We start from the raw sequence: 23,451 nt of genomic DNA, 5'->3' as shown, positions 1-23,451 counted from the left end.
TGCTTTTGTGCCTTTTTTAAAACTTCACTCAGATATTTTCCTCTATTCTGTCATTCCCCAGCCTCACGGTTGTTGCCTAACAGAACTCAGTCAAAGGCTGGGGGCATGACTCAAGTAGCAGAACATCTGCCCAGCAAGTGTGAAGCCCTGAGTTCAAACCCCAGTACCCCCAGAAAAAAGAAAAAAACTCAGTCAAAAAGTAGCCAACATGACAATGGAGCTAGTTCTGCTACAGAGGAAGAAGTTCCAGGATACCAGGATCAAGAGTAGGCCTTCTACATTGTGTCTGCAAAGTTAGAGGACTTCTTAACTTACAGGACTGTTAATAGTTTAATTGGGGTACAAGATGTTAAACAAGCATTGGGACTAAATTGCAGTGGATGTTCTGTGAGTTTTTGGTAAGATTCCAGAACAATGTATAGTCTGCATTTTGTATGAGACATTTTTCCATCGCCTCTTCCTCACTTCACTCACATGTTCTCCTTCATGTGCCTTGTGGTGTTGTCATCTCACTTTCTAGTACACAAGCCCCATCGTTTTGTTAAGTGTTCAGTACTGTGGTAAATTGTAGTATGTACGTATCCACAGACTGTAGAACAGTGGTAAGCATTGTGATGTTATATCCAAGAGCAATTAAAATTTTCTCCAAAATGTTCCAGTGATTGTTCCCATAATAGGAATAAAATGTTTTCCCAGCTGTTATAGGAATCACAAATCCTTCAACTTTGTCTAGAATTTTAGATTATCTAGATGTTAATTTCTAAGAGAAATTGAAGTGGGGAAGAAATATAGGCATTTCCAGAAGACGGTCGGTAAAAGACTTTTAAACCTCACAAGACAGCACTTGAAGGTCTCAGAAATTGCTGACGATAGTTAGGTCGTTCAACACTGCCCTCTGCTGGCAAGAGCACAGATGTCAGGAATGGAATTGCTCTGGGAAGCCTCCAGGGTTCTCTGAAAGGGAAAGGAAATGTATTCTTTCTCTCTTTTGTTGTTGTGTTTTTTGTTTCTTGCAGTGCTGGGGATGGAACCCAGGGCCTTGCACATGCTAGGCAAGCACTCTGCCACTTGGCTACACCTCCAGCCCAGGGATCTTTAGGACTTGTTCTTCTGATAAGAAGTTAATTGAAGTAACTTGCATTCCATTTTTTAAAATTTCTTTTATTCATATGTGCATACAATGTTTGGGTCACTTCACCCCCTTTCCCCCTCCCCCTCCCTTACCCCCTACCCCCTCCCTTAACCCCCAACCCCTCGCTACCATGCAGAAACTATTTTGCCCTTATTTCTAATTTTGTTGAAGAGAGAGTATAAGCAATAATAGGAAGGACTAAGGGTTTTTGCTAGTTGAGATAAGGATAGCTATACAGGGAGTTGACTCGCATTGATTTTCTGTGCATGTGTGTTACCTTCTAGGTTAATTCTTCTTGATCTAACCTTTTCTCTAGTTCCTGGTCTCCTTCTCCTATTGGCCTCAGTTGCTTTAAAGTATCTGCTTTAGTTTCTCTGTGTTGAGGGCAAAAAATGCTATCTAGTTTTTTAGGTATCTTACCTATCCTCACCCCTCCCTTGTGTGCTCTCACTTTTATCATGTGATCAAAGTCCAATCCCCTTGTTGTGTTTGCCCTTGATCTAATGTCTGCATATGAGGGAGAACATACGATTTTTGGTCTTTTGGGCCAGGCTACCCTCACTGAGAATGATGTTTTCCAGTTCCATCCATTTACTTGCAAATGATAACATTTCATTCTTCTTCATGGCTGCATAAAATTCCATTGTGTATAAATACCACATTTTCTTAATCCATTCGTCAGTGGTGGGGCATCTTGGCTGTTTCCATAACTTGGCTATTGTGAATAGTGCTTGCATTCTATTTTTAAAGACTTTTGCACTAAGGAACTATTGCCAGATTTTCCAGCTTGTGTTGTCATGGGAAGATGTGACTTCTTCCAAGTACGGAATTAGATTCATATTTAAAGTATTGCTGTTTCAAAAACAGCAGAAAAATGATGCCAGTGTATAATCCTGTTTTCTTCAGTTGTTTGTTCTTCGCAAACTGCCACAAAGGGAAGTAGTAAAATGTACAGAAGTGTCAGATAGGAATTCAAAGCTGTACCCTTAACAATAAGAAAACAGGAAATATACACCAAAAATATCAGATGAAGGAAGATCACAACTCATTATTCAAGGATGATTGGTTAATAAAAGCTGGGGGGTTTTTCCTTTGAATTTGAATTCTGAACTGATAAATAAGGAATTGTATGGCTGGAGATTTGGTTCAGTGGAAGAATGCTTAACTAGCATTCACAAGGCCCTGGATTTGATCCACAATATTGCAAATAATAATAATAATAATAATAAATCATAACTAAAATATTATTGAATAATGTCAAATAGTTCTTGACCTCATATGTGAAAGAGAGAAGTAGATTTCTTCTTATTGGAGCCTTGTATGATTGTTAACAGGCAATTACATAGGGTAGGTAACACTTTTATACATTTCACAAGAGCCAGTGGGTTTACTGAGAAGCATATTTCTTTGTAGTGACCTTTTCCTAGCTTTTATGAGCTTGAGTCCTAACAGTTGGGAGCTTAGACTAATCACTGTTAACAAAGTTGTGTTTCTTACAGCATTGTTCAACTCGTTTCTTGGTTGTTTTGTTAGGGTTTTTTTTTATATATATTTCTACACTCTATGAATTTGAAGGAATAAATGTAAGAACAGAGGAGCTAAAACTTTAGCCATTGGAGGGAACTTTGTGGTATGTAGTATTAAAAAAAGAAAGGAAAAAAGTTTGCTACACAGCGTATCTGAGCTGTCTTTTGAAATAGTATTGTTTTATATTCCAATTTTCTTTTCCCTACTCTCTTGACTCTGAAAAAATATATATACAGACTTTATCAGACTACTTAGGTAAGTGTTACAGGCAAATTAGATGCATTTAAATGGCAGTAGAAAAGGAGTCATAGTCTACTATGGAAACATTGGATTGTTTTCTTTTCCAATCTTCAAATATAAAATTGTATTGTGATACTGAATATATGTCTAAACTATTGTGCTTTCATCCATCTCCAAGTTGAGAATCTATGGTGTAAAAAATTTAAATTTAAATCTGTATTTTTTCAGACAAAGGAATAAATTATTTTTAGAATTTTATAAATCCACATGTCACTGAAACGCTCTTGAGGTAAATGGCTTTACTAAAGAGTTTCTGTGGTTTATTTTAAAAGACGGATTTTAGTCTAGGAATATCTGACAAGTGATAATGAGTCAGATGTTAAACTGTGTTTCTGTATCAGTGAGCTTTCCATCACCATAAAAACAATACTGAGATAGTCAACTTAGAGGAAAGGTTTGCTTTGGCTCACCCTTTTGGAAGTTCCAGTCCATTATTAATTGGCCTCATTGCTTTTGGATCTGTGGCAATGCAGCACATCACTGCGGAAGTGTGTGGCAGAATAAAACTGCTCACCTCGTGGTGTCCAGAAAGCAAAAAGAGATGAAGAGGCCAGGGTCCAATAATCCCCTTCAAGGGAACGCCCCAAAAGACCTAAGGATGCCCTGCTAAGACCCTTTAAAGGTTCTACCACCTCCCAACAGTGACACAATGAGGACCAAACTTACCCTCATACCCTGCGCGTTAGGGGCACTCAAGATCCAAACTATAACATCTTCTTAAAATTACAGTCATCTTTTGCTTTTGTAAGCACACCACTGAGGGCAGAGGCATTGGGAATTGAAAGTGTGTTTTAAATGGGAAGAAGGCCTGGTTCTCAAGGAGATATACTTACTACATTTCTATGCATCACACTTGACTTACAACTTTAACTCTATGAAGTGTGGCTTCTGAAGATTTCCAAGCTGCTCTTTTGGGATGGGTAACTGTGTCACCCTTTTCCTGATGCTTTTCCTTATTTCTTTTTGGACAGGGTCTAATGCAGGAGATCAGTGATTTGAGGTTAAAAGTCAGTGAAATGGATAGTGAAAGGCTTCAGTATGAAAAAAAGCTTAAATCAACCAAAGTAAGTTTCTCACTGGCAAAATTTTTTTTAAACAAATGGCTCCACTACTCATCTGTGAGCAATAATATAAGTAAAATAATTTCTACTTAGTATAAAATGACAAAGGTATTTCATAAGTAAATGAATTTTTTCCCTAAAGTAGAAACCTTCTTGAACTTAACTTAATAAGGCTTAACTAACTTGCCATTTCTAAATTATCTAACCTCCTTTATAAACTGATTCTATTTTCTTGGTTATTTAGCTTGCCTTTTTCTATCTAGTTTTCTTTTTCTCCTCTGTCTCTCTACCAGTCTTTAAGGTCCAAACTTTCTAACATGAAAATCAAGGTGGGTCAGATGCAGTATGAAAAGCAGCAGATGGAACAAAAGTGGGAGTCACTGAAGGTGTGGTAGACTTTGGTGATGGGCTTCATGTCATTGCTTTCTGGCTTGTGTCGTTTTGCTGTGGTGATGTCTTTAGTGCCATGTGCATTCATTTTCTATGTGTGTGACCTGTTTATTAAAATGTGACCAACACTGACTAAAGGGACAATGAAATCCCTAATATTGTTTCCAGAAACATCTGAAATAATTACTGAAAATAATAAACAGGTAAAATAAAATCATTAGCTTAACCTTTTTAGGCTGTCTGAGTTCCAAGCATCATAAAATAATTGTAAATGTTCACCTGTGAAAGAATTATATTTCTTATATCAACAGCATTGCATAGCTCTGTTTTCTGTGTTAAATACAACCAACAAAATGGAGGGTTGCTAATGCTCATTCTCTACCAAAGTGGAATTGAAATTTAAAATGTTAACAGTTCAATGGGCTCAGAAGCTTTTTCAGTTATATAGTTTAAATAAAGAGGGCTTAAGATGTTTTCTAGATACATTTTTCCCTGTCATTGTCAGAGATTCTGTCCTTTTAATTAGTGATGAGGATGAATTATTTAGCCCCTGATTTGGCTAAAGTTGTTTGTGATTTGTTGCTTTGCCCACTCATTAAGCTCAGAGCTCATCCCAGAAGCATGACTGCCATCATGAAATGCTGAGTGAACACCAAGCCTTTTCCAATTTGCATCTTATTTTGCTTTTATGACACTAAGTATCTGAATTTGATTATCTTCTTTGACTAAAACTTGATCAGATTTAGAACTTAGGGCTATCCTATTATATTTTAAAAGATTTCTTTTTTATTTATTTACAAATCTGCTATTATTATACTATAATAATTATAAAGTGGTCTTACATTAACAGTCTTGCTTCCTGTTCAACCATCTAATTTCTGATATTTGTGTCTAAATTCTTACAGATTTTTGTTTTAGTCTCATAATTTAATTATTGATTTAAGGAGCTAATAGGCTCCTTAAATATTCCCTTGAGTCATAAACTACAATTCTAAAATGAATTTACAATTTGTAGGATGAACTGCATCTTTAAAGGAGCAACTGGAAGAGAAAGAATCTGAAGTAAAAAGGCTGCAAGAAAAACTGTTTTGCAAGCTGAAAGGAGAAGGGATCGAAATTCTTGATAGAGGTAAGAATGTCAGTTCAACATGTATTATCTTTATTAAAATTCTCAAAGTCTAGGAAGAAGCTGGTGTTAGTCAGTGTGTAATTTTAGCATCAAAGGAAAGAGTAGCAGAGCCACCTAGGCTCTAAGGAAATTCTTAAGACCATACTGCGAGGGAATCTGTAAACTTGCTCTTCAGCAGCTGGAGAAGAGCAGTGTTGTACTTTTTTGGGTGATTATTTTAGATTAGTACATTGTAAATTCTCATCACAAGAACACAAATTGCAATTTCAAAAGAATTAATAGGGGACTGGGGACGTGGCTCAGTCGCAGAGTGCCAGCCTAGCATATGAGAAGCCCTGGGTTCTGTCCCCAGCACTACAAAATAATAATTAATTAAAAATTACTACATTGACCTGGGCACTGGTGGCTCATGCCTGTAATCCTCAGGAGCAGAAATCAGGAGGATCGTGGTTCAAAGCCAGCCCGGGCAAACAGTTCAAGAGACCCTATCTCAAAAAATCCTGTTACAAAAAGGGGCTGGTGGAATGGCTCAAGGAGTAGGCCCTGAGTTCAAACCCCAGTACCACAAAAAAAGAAAATAAATTACTGTGTTCCAAGATTATTTTCCTCTGAACTGAACTTGAGACAATGTAAGTAAAGGATTTAAAAATAAACTCTGAGAGCGAGAAAAGAGGAATGGCTCTATATCTTTGGAAATCAAAGAAAACTTCTTAGAAAAGAAGAATGGCTCCATGTCTTTGGAAAATCAGTGAAAACTTCTTTCCATGGGTTGAGCCCTCAACCTTTCAGAAAACAAAAATAAGCTAATTCTGCTTTTGGAAAAATGTGTGAATTTATCCATTTTTTTCATATTTGAGACAGTTGGTTCTTATATATGGTTTGTAATTCCTAATAATGTAGGTTATACATAATAGAAAATAACTTGAATGAAATGTGTTTTTAAATTATATTTAGAAATATTTCTTTGTGATTACAAATGACAACCACAACATTACAAGACGTCAAAGCAACTTCTAAGTCATTCAAAACAAAATAGATTCCAGTTTGTGTGGTTTTGGCACTTTTTTATGTATCATGTGAAAATGAATAACATTTATACCTATAGTTACTACACTTCCCTATCCATCAGAAAACTCAATTTATCAAACCTGAGAGAAATGGATTTCCCTCCTGATTTTGTCATATGTAAAATGTTGTTAAACAATGCTCAGAAATAAGCCATGTTTTTAGGCTTATTTCCCCCAGACCCTGTGTTATTCAGTCAAAACAATTTGCCATCACAAAAGGTTAGCAATTGGTAATTGAAAACATTATGTCAATGCTAAATTATGTAATTTACTACTATTTAAAAAATTATCTTTAATAGTGTCTTTTCTCAGAAGCAGGTATCCTTAGCTGAATGTTTTTTCTGTTTCCATTTTTTTCTCTTTTTTTGTGGGACTGAAGATTTGAACTCGGGGCTTCACACTTGCAAAGCAGGTGCTCTACCACTTGAGCCACACCTCCAGTCCATTTGTCTGTGATTATTTTGGTAATGTGGTCTCACAAACTATTTGCCTTGGCTGGTCTTGAACATGGATCCTCCTGATCTCAGTCTCCCAAATAGATAGGATTACCATGTTTAAAATATTTAAGTTTTTATTATTCAGGTAACATGCTTTTGTATTTGAAAATCAAACTTTAAGGAAAATCACATTGACCTACTTTGGCTACTATGTCTTGGTATCTGTTTTAAAATGAAGCTTATGGATTAATTAAAGTCTGTATTATGCTTCTGCAAGGAACCTACAAGTAGCTTCTCAGCATGACTACTCATGAAATTCCACATGCCATCAGATTCTTACCATTGTGTCCCCATCTCGCTTACAACTGAGTATCATTTTCTCTGCTTTTGTCATTGTATGTATCACTTATGCTTTCACTTGCTGCTTTATAGCTTCCTTTTTGAAAAGCCATGCTTTCATTGTTTTAGCATCCAACTCTCATCTTCAGTGTCTGATGAAGATTTAGTCATTGCTTTGAGAGAGGGTTAGTTATTACATACCCATATTGTTTCCTTTCTCTTCAGGTGACACAGAAAATGTTCATCTTTCAAATTTCCCTACAAGCGAATTTGGGTGCTAAATGTGTCCTTTTAAAAACAAATAAAACAAATCATCAACATCTTTACCTTAAACCACCTCAGTCGATTTCATGTGGTGTCGATTTCATATCAAAGTACAAAAAATGAAAAAAGCTGTGGAGTCTCTGATGGCAGCAAATGAAGAAAAGGTATCAGATAAAATTTAAGTACTTATATGGGTGCTCTGTAACACCATTTTTATCATTCCATGTAATTTCTTGAGCCTCAGTTGGAAAGTACATACCCCAAACTCTACTGTTACTGAGCAGTCTTCTGTCTCCCTGTCCGAGTGTGCAGTCTCGGTGATGGCAATTGTGATTGTGGCTGTGTGCACAGGAACTAGCAGCACTGATTCCAATAAGAATCTTGCCCCGCCCCCTTCACGGATTTAGAAAATGTTCACGTCATCAGAAGAATGCTTACGTTCGGGTGACAAGAGACAATACATTCTACAGTATATACTGGAAATTCTGGGCTCAAGTATGAACTCTGAAGGAGTTTGCCCATGACACCGTTAACCCCAGTCATGCCGATTTTCTCCTTCCTATGGATATTACTTCCTCCACATTCCTGGTCTCTTTCACATGTAGAATTATCTGTGCTCTCCTGAGAGGTGAAATACCAGAAGACAGCGGCAGAGGCTCCATGGAATCATGTTTGGGTCTGGCCTAATACTTGTCTCTAGGGCTCTTTCCCTGATTGGCTCTCGTCATGCACATATGGTACTTTGTCCTGCTAGGAGCAGGGTGGGGTTACCCCACTAGAACAGTGTGTTTCTGTTCCTACCTGACCATCCAATGTCTAGGAGGCAGCAACTGTCAGGTTCAGCTCCTGTCATTAAGACTAATCTCCCCTTGTGGTCCTTTAATGAATAGAACAAGGGGAATTTTCTCAATAAAAGAGCAATTTCAAGGAAGTAACCAAAGAATAAAATGCCAAAGAATTAGCTTGATCTTTGTTATAACTTTCTTTCTCTATTTCTTGCCTACTCTGTTTTTTTTTTTAATCTCTGTATTTTTGCTTTTTATTATCTTTACTTGTTCTTCATTTCATGGAAATAAACTCATTGTCATACTTACCCACCATTATGTAGGTTTCTTCTTGCTAGTCTTCCCCACTATGAATACAAAAAAAAGTAATTAGCAAGCTACCCTCCATACTTTTTATTTCAAAAATCCCTGAATTTATTGTCTTAATTTATCTCCTTCAAAAATCAACAACAAGCAAAACCCCAGTGTTGAATGATGCTCAAAGTGCTATAATAGGAGCATCAAAAGTGACATAATGTTTTTCAGCATTCCAGAAGGCTTCAAAGAGGACATAGTTAAGCAAATTCTGAGCAGGAGCGTGAGTTGTTCATTAGGAAAACAAAGGCATCTAGGCAAAGGGTCCTTGAGCCAATACACATCTCAAAACCCAGGCTTGGAAGGGCTTGGTGCATGCTGGGAGAGTACTCGAACATGAGGTAGGTGGGGAGGGAGGTATATGAGGCTGACCAAAGAGCTCAAATAGTAGGTGACTTTGTATGGTGGCCTTATGATCGGGGTTTTAGCTTATAGATCTTGGGAGTAACACAATTAAATTGATATTTTGAAAACTAGCTTTAGTGGCTGAATGGAGGCAAGAGTAAGGGAGAGAGTATAAAGACAGAGCAATTAAGAAGCTGAGAAAGTAGTCTGAGTGACAAATTAAGAGGGCTTGAAACCAGGCAATGCCAGTGAAATAACAAGGAAGGAAGAAATCTTTGAGAAAGTTGCAGATCAACAAGAGTTATAGATCTCTGGGTTGGAGAAATGAGAGTAATTTCCAATTTGGGCAACTGTGTAAGCAATGGTACTTTCCAAGGATTAAGGAAATACAAGCAGAGGCCTAAGTACTGGGGGAAATAATAAGCTTAATTTAAGATATATTCAATTGAATGTGCTCACAGAGCATTTTAAAGGAGATTTATCATAGACCATTGGAATATGAATTGAAATTTTAGGATTAGTGAGAAGTGAGCCTCATCAATTTTAGGAGGAATCCAGAATTGTAAATCACTGGAGGCTAACCTACAGTTGAGTTGCCGGTTAGCTTATGCTCCATAACATACCACATTTTTTTATGTCTCATACTTCTGTGAGTTGGCTAGATGGTTCGTCTGGTCTAGGCTGGCTGAGCTGATGTCTACAGTGACTTGGCAGCTCAGAGGGACTGGATGTGATTTAACATATCTGATGATTGGCATCCCACATGGGATGACTCCTCCTATCTCCAAATGACCTCTCTTTCTCCAGTAGATGAGCTCAGGCTTCTTCATACAGTTCCTCAGTTTCAGTGTGCAAATGCTTCGTTGGCACCTCCTTGGCCAAAGTTAGTCACATGACCAGGCCCAGACTCAGTGTAATTGGAGCTAGGGAGACCATTTTTATTTTAATTCATTTATTCACATGTGTGCACATTGTTTGGGTTATTTCTCCCCCCTGCCCCCCGCCCCCATCTTCTCCCCTCTCCCCACTTGCTTCCAGGCAGAACCTGTTCTGCACTTTTCTCCAGTTCTGTTGAAGAGTAGAAATAAGCAATAATAAGACAGACATAGCATTTTTGCTAGTTGAGATAAGGACAGCTATACAGAGAGATTTCAAATGTGTTTCATCCCAGGTTGATTCATCTCTAACTGATCTTTACACTGGTTCCTGATCCCCTTCTCATGTTGACCTCTGTCGCTTTAAGGTTTCTGTATTAGCTCCTCTGGAGTGGGCACATCAAATGCTTTCATGTTTTGGGTTTTCTATCTAACCCCATACCTCCTGTATATGTTCTCCCCTTGTCATGTAAACCAAGTCCAACAACATTTCTATATTTGCTCTAGATCTGAGGGAGAACATATGAGGGAGAACATACGATTTTTAGTCTTCTGAGCCTGGCTGACCTCGCTCAGAATGATGTTCTCCAGTTCCATCCATTTACCTGCAAATGATAAGATTTCATTCTTCTTCATGGCTGAGTAAAATTCCATTGTGTATAAATACCACATTTTCTTAATCCATTCATCAGTAGTGGGCCATCTTGGCTGTTTCCATAACTTGGCTATTGTGAATAGCGCTGCAATAAACATGGGTATGCAGGTGCCTCTGGAGTAACCCGTGTCACAGTCCTTCAGGTATATCCCCAGGAGTGGGATTGCTGGATCATATGGCATATCTATGTTTAGATTTTTAAGAAGCCTCCAAACTTTTTTCCAGAGTGGTTGCACCAGCTTGTATTCCCACCAGCAGTGTATGAAGGTTCCTTTTTCCCCACATCCTCGCCAACACATGTTGTTGGTGGTGTTTTTGATGATGGCTATTCTAACAGGGGTGAGGTAGAATCTTAGTGTGGTTTTGATTTGCATTTCCTTTATGGCTAGAGAGAGTGAACATTTTTTCATGTGTTTTTTGGCCATTTGAATTTCTTCTTTTGAGAAAGTTCTATTTAGTTCAGTTGCCCATTTCTTAATTGGTTCATTAATTTGGGGAGAGTTTAGTTTTTTTAAGTTCCCTGTATATTCTGGTTATCAGTCCTTTGTCTGATGTATAACTAGCAAATATTTCCTGCCACTCTGTGGGTGGTAGGGAGACCATTTTTATTGTTGGTTTTTTGACAGTACTGGGATTTGAATTCAGAGCCTTGTGCTAGTTAGGCAGGTGCTCTACCTCTTGAGCCATGCTCCTAACCCAGGGAGACCATTTTTATACTGTGCCACATTGAGGGCATGGGAAAAGAAAATAAGGTTAAGGACAAAATTGAAGCTATAACTTTTTATCAACCAGGCTGGGAAATAATGTGAGCTATAGAAGTAGACTGTCTAGGGCTAAATGTCATGCAGTGACAGGGTGTTTATCTAGCATTCATGAAGCCCTGGGTTCAATTCCCAGCACCACCATCACCCCTCCCCTGCCAAAAAAAAAAAAAAGAATTAGAATATCTTATCTAGTTGAGGGGTTCAGAAATAAATAGAAGAAAGAGTAGACAGAGAAGTAAAGGGAGGAGTTAAGAGTGTGGTCAATAAAGTTTTTTATGGAAGTTAAATTAGAAAAGGGTAAAAATACTCATTTTAAATGGAGAGAAAAATCACTGGAAAGTTACACCATCAAAGCAACTTTGGTGGTGTTTTGAGAAGGGAAGAGCTAGCTAGTGATTGATGATAGCTAATAAAGATGGAAGAAATAGGGTCTTCTTTCAACTTACAAATTAGAGAGGAGAGTAATTAAAGCTGATTTTTTTCTTGTTTTTTTGTTTCATATCTTACTACCTTGTTTTGTTTTTGTTTTTTAAGGATGGCAACTTAAGGATAGAATCTCTAAATTTAGAGATACTTTTTCCATCTCTGATGTGTAAGAAACATAGATATTACCAGTTTTACGAAAGTGTAGAAGTATTCTTTGAGTAATGTAAATAATTCATGTCTACTTACTCTTTCTGTTTTAAAATCATAGTATTAAAGATAATTTATTTTATTCATAAAATCAGAAAATAGAAGATCTCTGACAATGCCTGAGCAGGTGCAAGAAAATGCAAGATGCAGTGGCCCAGGGTAAAACAGGTAGACCTCAGCTCTAAAGACTTCCCTTCTTTAGTTGGTTCTGAGTGGCTGTGGACTTACACATTTGGCCTCAGTTTCTTTAATATATCATACCCATTATCACACTAGGTGTCTCATTCATTCATTTATTGAACAATATTATTAGGTAACTGTTCTCTGCCAGAAAGTATACAGGCTGAGGAGTGAGTACACTATAGATTGGTTGGTGAGGGAGAACATCTCTAAGAAGCTGATTAGAGAGAGAGAGAGAGAGAGAGAGAGAAAGAGAGAGAGAGAGAGAGAGAAAACATGTATAAAGAGCCTAGGAGGAAAAGGAAGTGAAAGAAGACCAGTGAGCAAACATGGTTGATGTACTTTGTGAACGTGTATAAAAATAGAACAATGAAACTTGTTGAAATTATTTTTAAAAGGGGGAGGTGGGAGAACGATGGCGGGGGTGAATCTAAGATGTATGGTAAGCGTATATGTAAATGTCACACTGTACATCCTCCCACAACTATTATATGCTAATAAATAAAGAAAGACCAGCGGCTCAGTCAGACAAGGTGAAGTGTTCAGCTCTTGTTCAAGTGCAGAGGGATTCCCTGAAGGGTTTTTAAAACTCTGAGTATGATCTTCGTAACAAATGGACCATGGAGGAGGACTGTATTGGGAGCAGGGGAAAACAATCAAAAGACTTGCAATATTCTGGTGAAAAGATCTGGTGGAACTGGGTGTGATTGGGAATGTGTTACAGTGTTAGAATCAACATGGTCTGATGACTTAGATGAGGAGAGTGAAGAAGAAGGAAATAAAAAAAAACAAGAAAGCCTGGTATTTTTGGTTAAAGCAATGCCACAGATTCCATTTATTAAGATGCAAGAGGCTAGAGAAGAAATACTGAGGTGATTAAGGAAGGTGAGTTCAGCTCTGAACATGGGAAGTTCAAAAAGTCCTGAAAGACAGTAAGTACAGGTAGCTATGCATTTTTTTCCATTTGTTACTGGTTTAGCTGCAGATGGGCCAATTGGCTATCCCAAAGGTGGGAAAAACTTCAAGGGCAATTTAAAATAAAAATGTTAGGAATTTTGAATGCTCTTGTTTGCTAGCAATGCATGGGTAGTTATTTACTCAAAGGAAAGTACTGGAAAAAACATGTCTTTTGAAAGTATGATGAAATGCTCAAAATTTGAATTTTTTTTTTAACAGTGCTGGATCCAAACCCAGGATCCAAACCCTAGCATGGGCTAGGGAAGCACTATATATACCACTGAGTCTCACCCCAGCCCCCCAAATTTTATTTTGTTGAGTTCACAAAGAAAAACAAATCCTGCTATGGGCCAGGATTTGTTTGTTTGTGTTTGGTTTTGAGTCAGGTTCTCACGAGCCCAGGTTAGCCTACAGCTCATGATTGTTCTGTGTCATCCTCCCCAGTGGCTGGATTATAGGCATGCACCACCATACCCAGCTAAGATATTTGGGGGAAAAATGGATCTTCCTACTTCTTGTACACAGGGCCTGACATATGAATATCTTATAAATATCTAAATAAACAAATGAACCCCTAAGTATCAGTGTCCACTGAGGTAATTCTCATTGCTTAGCATTTTCCACGCTTTCAAAGGAATTTCTGTTTCAAGGAACACTATAAATTTGCAAGTGATTTTTACTTGTGGTTACATTCAAAATAGTGTTTGATTTTATAGAATTTCAACACTGCAATCTTTATGTTTAAAGCCTAAGAACTACATAGTATTTGGTTTTTGGCTGAGGTTGTTTTTTATGGGGTTTTATGGGCAGTACTGGGGTTTGAACTCAGGGCTTCATGCTTGCTAGGCATAGGTGCTCTAGCACTTGAGCCACTCTGCCAGCCCAAAAAACCCAAGAACTGTATTATAAAGCATTTGGGAAATAGAGATGAGGGGTAAAAAATTACTCATAATTCCACCAGCATGGTCATTCTTCTGCATTTCTTTCAAGTCCTTTTTTCAATATATATGAACATGTAGATTTAAAAAGTAGGGTTTTTTTGCTGAGCATAGTGGCACATACCTGTAATCCCAGGGCTCAGGAGGTTGAGGCAGGAAGATCACAAGTTGGAGGTCAGCCTGGGCTACATGGTAAGGCTCTATTTCAAACAAAATAAACAAAATAGTAGGAGTGTGTGTGTGTGTGTGTGTGTGTGTGTGTGTGTGTAGTTTTTAATCATTGTTGGTTTTTGTTTGCTTGTTTGTTTGTCCTTAACGGGGTTTGAACTCAAGGCCTCCCACTTGCTTGGTAGGCATTCTACCACTTGAACTACGCCCCCAGCCCTTTTAGCTCTAGTTATTTTTGAGCTAGTGTCTTGTGTTTGAACCATGGTGCTCCTGATCTCTGCCTCCCAGTTAGCCAAGATTACAGCTGTGCGCTGTCATGGCCAACTTGCATGGGGTTTTTTGTGGTGCTGGGGATTGAACCCAGGCCCTCCCATATGCTAGATGAGTGCTGTACCACTGAGCTACGACCATGACCTGTATCTAGTTTTAAACCAGATGCAGGGTAGCTTTTCATAAGCCATTAAAAATTATGTACTATTCTAATGAAGAGTTATAAATATGAAAATAAATGAGAATCTTAGGGAGGATACTTAACTCTTCACACAACTCCAATAATACCTAAATTCTAGTAAAATTAGGATAAAATTCTAGTAAAACCTTCTACTAAAATTAAGAAGTTACGGTCTGGCTGGGCATGGTGGCAGATACCTAAAAATCCCAGCACTAGGGAGACTGAGGCAGGAGGACAGCCTGGCCTACATTGTAGCAAGACACTGACTTAAAAAAAAAAAAGAGATCTTTAAACAGGTGTATGATTTGCCATTCATCAGTATGTAGAGATTGGAGTTTTAAGCATCATTCTTTCTATTTTTAAAAATAACTGTCTGGCATTCCACTGTTCAGCAGTCAATCCTTTTCATTTACACTGATGTAAAAAATTCTTCAAGTTACTGCCTTGCTGGATATGTGGTTCCTTTCTTCTGTTAGATCTGCTTTAAGAGAGCATAAAAGAATTCTTTTGAGGGGTCAAATGTCATCTGTCTATTTTTTTTTTTTCCTAATTTTCTATGTATTTTCAGCACAGCAATGCTGAAAAATGAGCTGTTTATGTAGTGATTTTGTTGCTATTCAGAATCAGTTTGTTATACCAGGTACTCCTTAGCTTAGTTTTTTCCTACACTAGTATTTTTAAAGCCCTAAAATTTTTAAACTGAATTACAAGAGGGTTGTTGGAATAAATTAACTTACAGTTTTCTTTCAATCTCGCACATCAATGATCATATCAAATGTGACTTCACCTGCTAACACCACTGCTTGTGCTCAGTGCAGTCTGATCCTGGGCCGCAAGTACTCAGGTGTTCTTGTTTGGTTGGTTTGGTTTTTGTGTGTGTGGTACTGGGGTTTGAACTCAGGGCTTCACACTTAGTAGGCAGGTGCTCTGCCTTTTGAACCACTCAACCAGCCCATTTTTGTGTTAGGTGTTTTCAAGATAGGGTCTAGTGAACTGTTTGCCCAGACTGACCTTGAACTGTGATCCTCCTGATCTCTGCCTCCCAAGTTGCAAATTTGCCTCATCTCTTACGACTCTTCAGAAGTCACAGCATCTCTTCTGCTGTGGTCACATGCAAGGAGTGGGAAAGCAGAGCCTACCTCATTTTTTCTTTAAACTTCTGAATTGTTTATTCTGGAATTTTTCTTTTGATATTTGTGGGTCATAGTTGACCTCAAGTAACTGAGACAAGATAAAATGAAACTGAAAATAAGAGGGGAGTGGTACAAATTAAAGTGACAAGAGTTAAATTGTTGCAACCCTGTGAGGTGGGCATTGTTCTCATTTAGAGAGATGACTAACTCCTGGCTAAGGAACTAGGTCATTTAGGCACGTGTGTCAGAGCCAAGATTCCACTGGGTCTTAAAGTTGCCAGTATTTGCTATTACTTTGCTTAATATTCGGTTTCTTATTCAGAACCAAATCCTGAGTAATTAAAAAGTTACCTTTCTCTGTAATGTTTTCTGTGATCAATACTTCTCTAAAATAGATGCGTATTTTCTGAAGCCATTTTATAAATGTAAGAATAGAGTTCTAAACACAGGTACATGCAATTTTACTGATAGACCGCTTAATCATGTTATTTATGTTTTGTTACTCTGCGGCTTGTGTTTTGATTGCTCGATTGATATTTGTTTTTAACTTTATTACAGTTCCACACCAGCATCTTGCAAGTTTCGATCCCTTTATTATTGCCAGCATCTATAGGGGCAGAAACTGCTGAAAAATCAAAGTTGCCTCCTAAATCAGAGACTTCATTCGAAGAGGAGTATGTCATTTATGAACTAACATTGCAGTGTAAAAAAATAGATCAACCAAAAATAGACGAACCAAAAATAAAGGCACATTGTACTTACCCAGAGAATAAGAAAGAAGAAGAAATGTGCCAGGGGTCCTTTCGTCAGTTGTAATTATTGAAATAAAAGGTGTGAAGCAGGAAGTAGTGGGAGGTGCAGCTGGTGAAGTGAGGTAATGTGGTTAGAAAGGGGTTTTAAGGAATTTGGATTTTCTTCCTGCTGCATGGGTGACCATCAATAGGTCTTAAGCAGGATAGTAAGAGTCCTGTGCCACAAAGCCATCTGAAGGATGAATATGAAAGAAACAGAAGAAAAAGACAAAATAATTTCTCTGTAGGCAAATAGAAATTTTTGTCAGCATATTTCAAGTTAATTGCCTAAACTTACATTTAGGTCAAAATAAAGTAGAATATTTTACAAATTAGAAATAACTTCCTTTGTGCATTTTTGTTGTTTTTGACAATTCTGTTCACTTAGAATATGTACAAACAGTCCTAACTGTGATGGTTCAACTTAGTGATGATTCAACTTTACAACAGAGCTGCTTTTTCACTTTTAGAGCAGCATTCAATAAATTGCATGAAGTATCCAACAATTCATTATAAAGCAGGCTTTGTGGCAGATGATTTTGCCCAGCTGCAGGCTAATGTGGATTAAGACTGGACAGTTTAGCTGAGTTGTTTGGCAGGTTAGGTATATGAAAGGCATTTTGAACTTACGGGGGCTTATGGGGGCTTACTACCCTTGTAAGTCAAGGAGCATCTGTACAGTCTTTTGCGCATGCTACTCATACATTCTCTTACATTTTAGTGATGGAAGAATAATCCTTGGTGCTGTGGTTGAAGCCCAGTCGTGTGATAATCTTCTGTAAATTGTGTACTACTGAATGTTTTATAACTGAGGCTTGAGAAAGATCGTTTGTAATACCAATGCTAATGAATACTAACAGCAATTGAGGTGATAAATTCATGGATAAGCTAATGGGGCTGTAATGATTGGCTGGAGGTGGAGGGCTGTGATCCCTGTTCATAAAAGAAAAGGAAGGGAGGGAGGGAGAAGGAAAGAAGAAAGACTAAGCTGGGCACCACTGGCTCTCCCCTGCAATCCCAACTACTTGGGAGGCTGAGATTGGGAGGATCTTGGTTCAAGGCCAGTCCAGGAAAATAGTTTGCTGAAACTCTGTCTCTAAAATAACCAGAGTGAAATGGACTGAAGGTGTGGCTCAAGCGATAGAGTGCCTGCTTTGCAAGTGTAAAGCTCTGAGTTTAAACCCCAGCCCAACCAAAACAAAAAAAAAGGAAAGAAAGAAAAAGAAATACTCATTTATCTTTATCTTATGCCAGTTTTTTGTGTTTGTTTGTTTATTTTGGTAGTACTAGGGTTTGAACTAAGGACTTCACACTTGCTAGGCGGGTGCTCTACCACTTGAGCCACTCCACCAGACCTTGTTTTCTTGTGTATTGGGTATTTTTGAGATAGGGTATTGCAAACTATTTGCTTGGACCCCCAAATCCTCTGATCTCTGCCTCCTGGTAGTTAGGATTACAGGCATTAGCCACCATTGCCAGACTCATGCCAGGTTTTTACAGATCTTTAACCTTCATTGGTTTTCATTCGAAGTTCAGTACTTTTCTTTTTTTGCTGTGTAACTGAGACTGGCCTCAAACTTCTGATCCTCCTGCCACAGCCTCCTTATATGGATGTGCCACCATGCCTAACTTTTAATTATTATTGATTTTTCTGCAGAGCTAGGGATTGAACCCAGTTCTTTAGCATGCTAGGCAAGTGCTATACCACTGAGCTACACTCCCACTCCTATAATTCATGTTTATAGTGATTTGTGGTTTTGATTCTCGCAGAAAAGATCCCCAGAGAATTATATGATGGCTGGAAAAGCTGAAATGGGTTTTTGCACTTTCAATTTAAGAAACTAACATGAATGTTTATCCAAGTTGAAGTCTGGATTAAATTAGGAAAATCTAAAAAATATCAGGAAAGTCTATTTTCAGAGTGGTGCTCAAAGATGAGATTGTTTCTTTTTTCATTTTATTTGGTAGTCAACACATCTAGCAACTTACAAACATGTAAATACAGGAGAAATGCCTTTAAAAGTTTGTGTGTTTATTTATATTATTCTATTTGTTAGAGCAGACACATTCTCTCCCCAACCCCCTTTGCACTGGAGATTAAACACAGGGCAGTCACTTGCTTAATAAGCATACACTCTCGCACTCAGTGCACCCCCGGCCCTCTTTCTTTAAACAGTTCCCATATTCCTGCCTTTGGTTTTTGAGTAAGATCACCTCCAGCTGTGCATACCAAATGCTAATTATGCAAAAGATATTTATAGCCTGTTGTGCTTTGACTAGAACTATAATTTCTTTGCGAATGGATAATTGAAACTGTCTGTATTTTAATTAGAAGGATTAGATTTAGCAGTGCATGAGTGTTTTAGCAGTGTAAGTGTATAAATGCAAAGGATGCATCACTCATCCATGCAAGGGCTGGCAGAGTGGCTCAAGCAGTAAGAGCACCTTCCTAGCAAGCATGAGCCCTGTGTTCAAACTACAGTGCTGTCAAAAAATAAATAAATAAATAAATATATATATATAAGGGCTGATGGAGTGGCTCAAGTGGAAGAGTGCCTGCCTAGCAAGCATGAAGCCCTGAGGTCCTGAGTTCAAACCTCAGTGTTGCCAAAAAATCCCAAACAAACAAACCCCAGTTCTGTCCCCTGCCCACCACCCAAAAAGAAAGAAGGAAATATAGAAAAAGGAAACTATGTCCAGTTAAGGATACAAAAACCACAACAAAAAAAGAAAACTAATCCATGGAAAATGCTAATCAATTTTCAAATATCAATATCACAAGGATAGTCCCTAGTGTTTTTCCAGCCATTCTAACATGTGTCAGACATTTAGAGTTATTGGCAAGACAGTTAACCACCCCGCTTTTAAAAGAACTAAATGTGATAATTTAGTTAAGCACATTGTTAGGGTCCAAGGTTGACCACCCCCCAGAGGAACAAAAAGACACTCACGATAATGTAAGCCACAAAAGGAGGTTTATTTCCAGCCAGCTGGGGTCCGGGTATCCGCCTGATGTAGTGGGTTTCAACACGGACCCCGAATACAAAATTCAAGCTGCTTTTATATTTTTTTAGACATTAGTCACGGTCACACAGCAATTTTTATGGTCCCTGGGGTCACATATTTCTGATATCACCCACATCTTGGTGGTGGGGCAAGATTACTTGAAGATTATTTATCAGGAATTTGGTAAACACCAGGTGTCTCAACTCATTGACTCACATACTGTTTTAGCAAGATTAACCAGAAACAGTCCCTGTTCCCAGAAACCATCCCACCTCCCTTAGTTCCAGTAAGTGGTGGCTTGGGTCATGTTAGCCATGGCCGGTTTCAGGCTGAGTGGGCTGCAAGCCTCAAAGGTATCCTAACATTTGTACCCTAACATTCCCCCCTTTAGTTGTTCATAATGAGGAATCATGCTCATCTGGGCAACGAGCGTAAACATCCTCAGGGCTAGGTAACTGTTCATATTGCTGCCTCAGGACCATTAGTTGGACTGTACTAATTCGATCTTTTACGAAGGTCACTAGCTTATTCAGAATACAAGGACCAAAGGTTAAGATAAGCAGTAGTATGACCAGAGGGCCCACCAGGGTAGAGACCAAGGTAGTGAACCAGGGGGACCTATTGAACCAAGCTTCGAACCAATTTTCTTGGGCTTCCCTTTCCCGTTTCCTTTTTGCCAGTCCTTCCCTCACTTTAGACATAGACTCCCTAACTACCTGTGAATGGTCAGCATAAAAACAACATTCCTCCCCTAAGGCGGCACATATTCCCCCCTGCTGAAGGAACAATAAGTCTAGGCCCCAACAGTTCTGAAGCACTACCTAAGATAGAGAGGTAAGGGATTTTTCTAGGTGACTAATGGAGGCTTCTATCCTCTCTATATCCTCGTCTATGGCCGTGTGCAGCGAGGACATCCCTTTATGTTGAGTAGCCAGGGAGGCTATGCCAGTTCCTGCCCCAGCCACCCCTAGGCTAAGTAGGGTAGCAATGGTTAATGCAGAAATAGGCTCTCTCTTCTTTTTCTCATCTGTTCCTGTATTCCAGTATGAATATAGGCTCTCCTCAGAATGATAGATGATGCGAGGCAGCACAGCCACTAGGACACAGAATTCTTTAGAGCCGTTAAACACATTAGTTGATAGACAAGGGGTGAGCCTGGACTGTGAGCATATCCACCATCCATTGCCTTTTGGAATTACCCACTTAATACCATCGCCCCAGGTGGGGTTGTTTTCTACAACAGCACATAGGTCCTGTTTTCCCACTGGCACCTTCCCTAAGCAGGTTCCTTGGCTGCTCACTTGATGTATGGTCAGACCTCTCTTATGGTCTCCCCAGGAACATTGGGTGGGGTTTTCACTAGTCAAGATATCATAGGTGACATTTAGCCCTATTGCCTCATAGAATGGGGGCCTCACATCATAGCACAGCCAGCAGGAGGTAGTCATATTAGGGTTGGTGTGTCAATATTAGGAATGCAGCATTTACCAGATTCCAGAGGGGGTCTGTGGACCCGGTCATGAGACTGGGCTTCACCAAGGGAGGGCCGGTGCCTAATGGTCCTGGAGTTTTAATACTAGCCTTTGTGTGAGGCTGGGTAGGGACTGGGGTTGTGCAAGGTCAGAGAGGTGGCTCTACATAGGGTGGCTTAAGTACTTTGTTGGGGCCTACCATTTTGGACGGTGGCCCCATGGGCTCAACTTTTAATCTGATTACTACGGTCGAGCCAGAATGTCCACCATATTTATAAAACACAAGTCCCCACACCTTACCTTGTATCCACCTGGGGGTGTCCTCTTTGCCACTGTCAGTGAAGGTGACCTTGATTCTATCCGTATCTGTGGGCTGGCATTCATGGGTGGGTGATGGAATTCTGCACCCCCAGGGTACCCCATTTACAAAGGCAAATTTGACAAGCTCCGGTTTTGATATCCCCCACTTCCATTCACCATTGTTGGATGTGACACATGCCCATGACTTACAGAAGGAGTATTGTATCCCCCCACAGTCCTTGTTCTTTTTGTGGCCGGGGCAAGCATAAAAACCATAACGTCGGGCTGACTCCGGGGCAGTAGACTTGTAGGCAGGATTGATGTCTCTGAAGCAGAATTGAAGCTCCAGCCACCAAGTTCCTATGGGGGCAGTGCGAGCAGTCTCGTTAAGGGTGGTATGAGTCTCCCCATCAGTGAGTATCCAGGTTTGCTTATAGGGCTGGTGAGGATTGGTTTCTGCGAGTTCCTGCTCCGGTCATTGAGCAAGATCAGAGTGACCAGCCAACCCATCCATGGCTGCTCTTGAAGACTCTGCATGTTCCCGGGGTCGCAAAAGCTTCAGCTTCAATGGGTTATCTGGGTGCTGCTGTGCGGTCCACTCTCTAGCCTCTTTCTGTTCCTGCTGATTGGCTTGACGCACGTGGGAGTGATGGACCCAAGGCCCGATGCCGTCAACCTTAAGAGCAGTGGGGGTAACCAGAATGACCAGGTAAGGGCCTTTCCATCTTTCTTCCAGAGTGCGGGCTCTGTGCCTCTTTACCCATACCCAATCCCCTGGGACGATCCATGTTCCGGGTTCAATGTGTCCTTTGTCTCATACGAGGCGAGCCCTGGCGCTGCCAGACCCTCTAAAGCCCTTCACCCTCTTTGTAGACGAAAGAAGGGGGATAGTGAAAGGGGTACTAACGCAGCGCCTAGGGCCCTGGAAGCGGCCAGTTGCTTATCTATCCAAAAGGTTAGACCCAGTTGCAGCGGGCTGGCCCGCATGCCTGCGAATCATAGCGGCAGTTGCCCTAATGGTAAAGGACGCAGATAAGCTCACTTTTGGGCAACATCTGAAGGTGGTAACCCCCCATGCAGTAGAGGGAGTCCTAAAGCACCCTCCAGGTAGATGGATGACCAATGTCCGACTGACTCATTACCAAGGGCTCTTGCTGGATGCTCCCTGAATCCTCTTCTCCGACCTGGTTTCTCTAAATCCGGCCACCTTGCTGCCAAATCCGGACCTGGAAGCCCCTCTACATGATTGTCAGGAGATTATAGCTGAAATCACCCAAGTGCGCCCCGATCTCCAGGACTCAACCCTACCCAACAGTGAGCTGTTATGGTATACAGATGGGAGTAGTTTCGTCTCGGATGGGGTGTGTAAGGTGGGCGCAGCGGTGGTGGACCAAGGTGGGAACATAATTTGGAGTGCCCCACTGCCCCCGGGGACCTCAGCCCAGAAGGCCGACTGATCACACTGGCAGAGGCACTCGAGCGGGCTGAGGGAAAACGAGTGACTGTTTATACCGACAGCCGTTATGCTTTCAGCACCATCCATGTACATGGTGCCATCTACCGGGAAAGGGGTTTCATTACAGCGGAAGGAAAGGAGCTACGTAACCTCCCGGAGATCCAGAGACTACTGACTGCGGTGCAGAAGCCCCAAGCTGTGGCGGTAGTACATGTTCCTGGTCACCAATCTGCCCAGACTCCAGAAGCTATGGGGAACCGGCATGCAGACATAGCGGCCCGAAATGCTGCTTTGGCCTCCACGACCCTAGCACTGACCTTACCCGTGTCCGAGCTTCCACGCTTGCCACCGCGACCCAAGTACACCCTGGAAGACAAACAGTGGATCCAAGATCACCGATGCCCAGAGCCCAATCAGCAAGGCTGGTATCATGATATCGAAGGGCGACTGATCCTGAAAAGTTAGGACTGTTTCTCCTCTCCAATTTACATCGAGCCAACCATTCAGGCAAGAAGAAACTACTCGCTCTCCTCGAGTCAGCC

At 40.1% G+C, this 23,451-nt stretch overlaps 1 protein-coding gene across 6 annotated transcripts in view; it reads left to right on the top strand.

The window, feature by feature from the left end:
* The window catches only part of LOC141410443 (liprin-beta-1-like), a 44,235-nt gene that overhangs the window by 10,055 nt on the left and 10,729 nt on the right, over positions 1-23,451 (top strand). For 4 of the 6 annotated variants that reach the window (XR_012450800.1, XR_012450799.1, XM_074083077.1 and 1 more), the window contains 3 exons: positions 3,931-4,023; positions 5,426-5,539; positions 7,608-8,639. Coding sequence is in view for 4 of the 6 variants with exons in the window: in XM_074083077.1 (XP_073939178.1) it covers positions 3,931-4,023; positions 5,426-5,443 (111 nt within the window). In the remaining 2 variants the exon portion in view is untranslated. Of the gene's footprint in view, positions 1-3,930; positions 4,024-5,425; positions 5,540-7,607; positions 8,640-23,451 lie in introns of those variants that run through there. The other 2 variants (XM_074083078.1, XM_074083076.1) reach the window with 1 other exon arrangement.

This window comes from Castor canadensis, chromosome 8 (assembly GCF_047511655.1).
Source record: "Castor canadensis chromosome 8, mCasCan1.hap1v2, whole genome shotgun sequence".
NCBI classification, from domain to species: Eukaryota; Metazoa; Chordata; class Mammalia; order Rodentia; family Castoridae; genus Castor; species Castor canadensis.
This window is presented reverse-complemented; position numbering and strand designations above follow the sequence as displayed.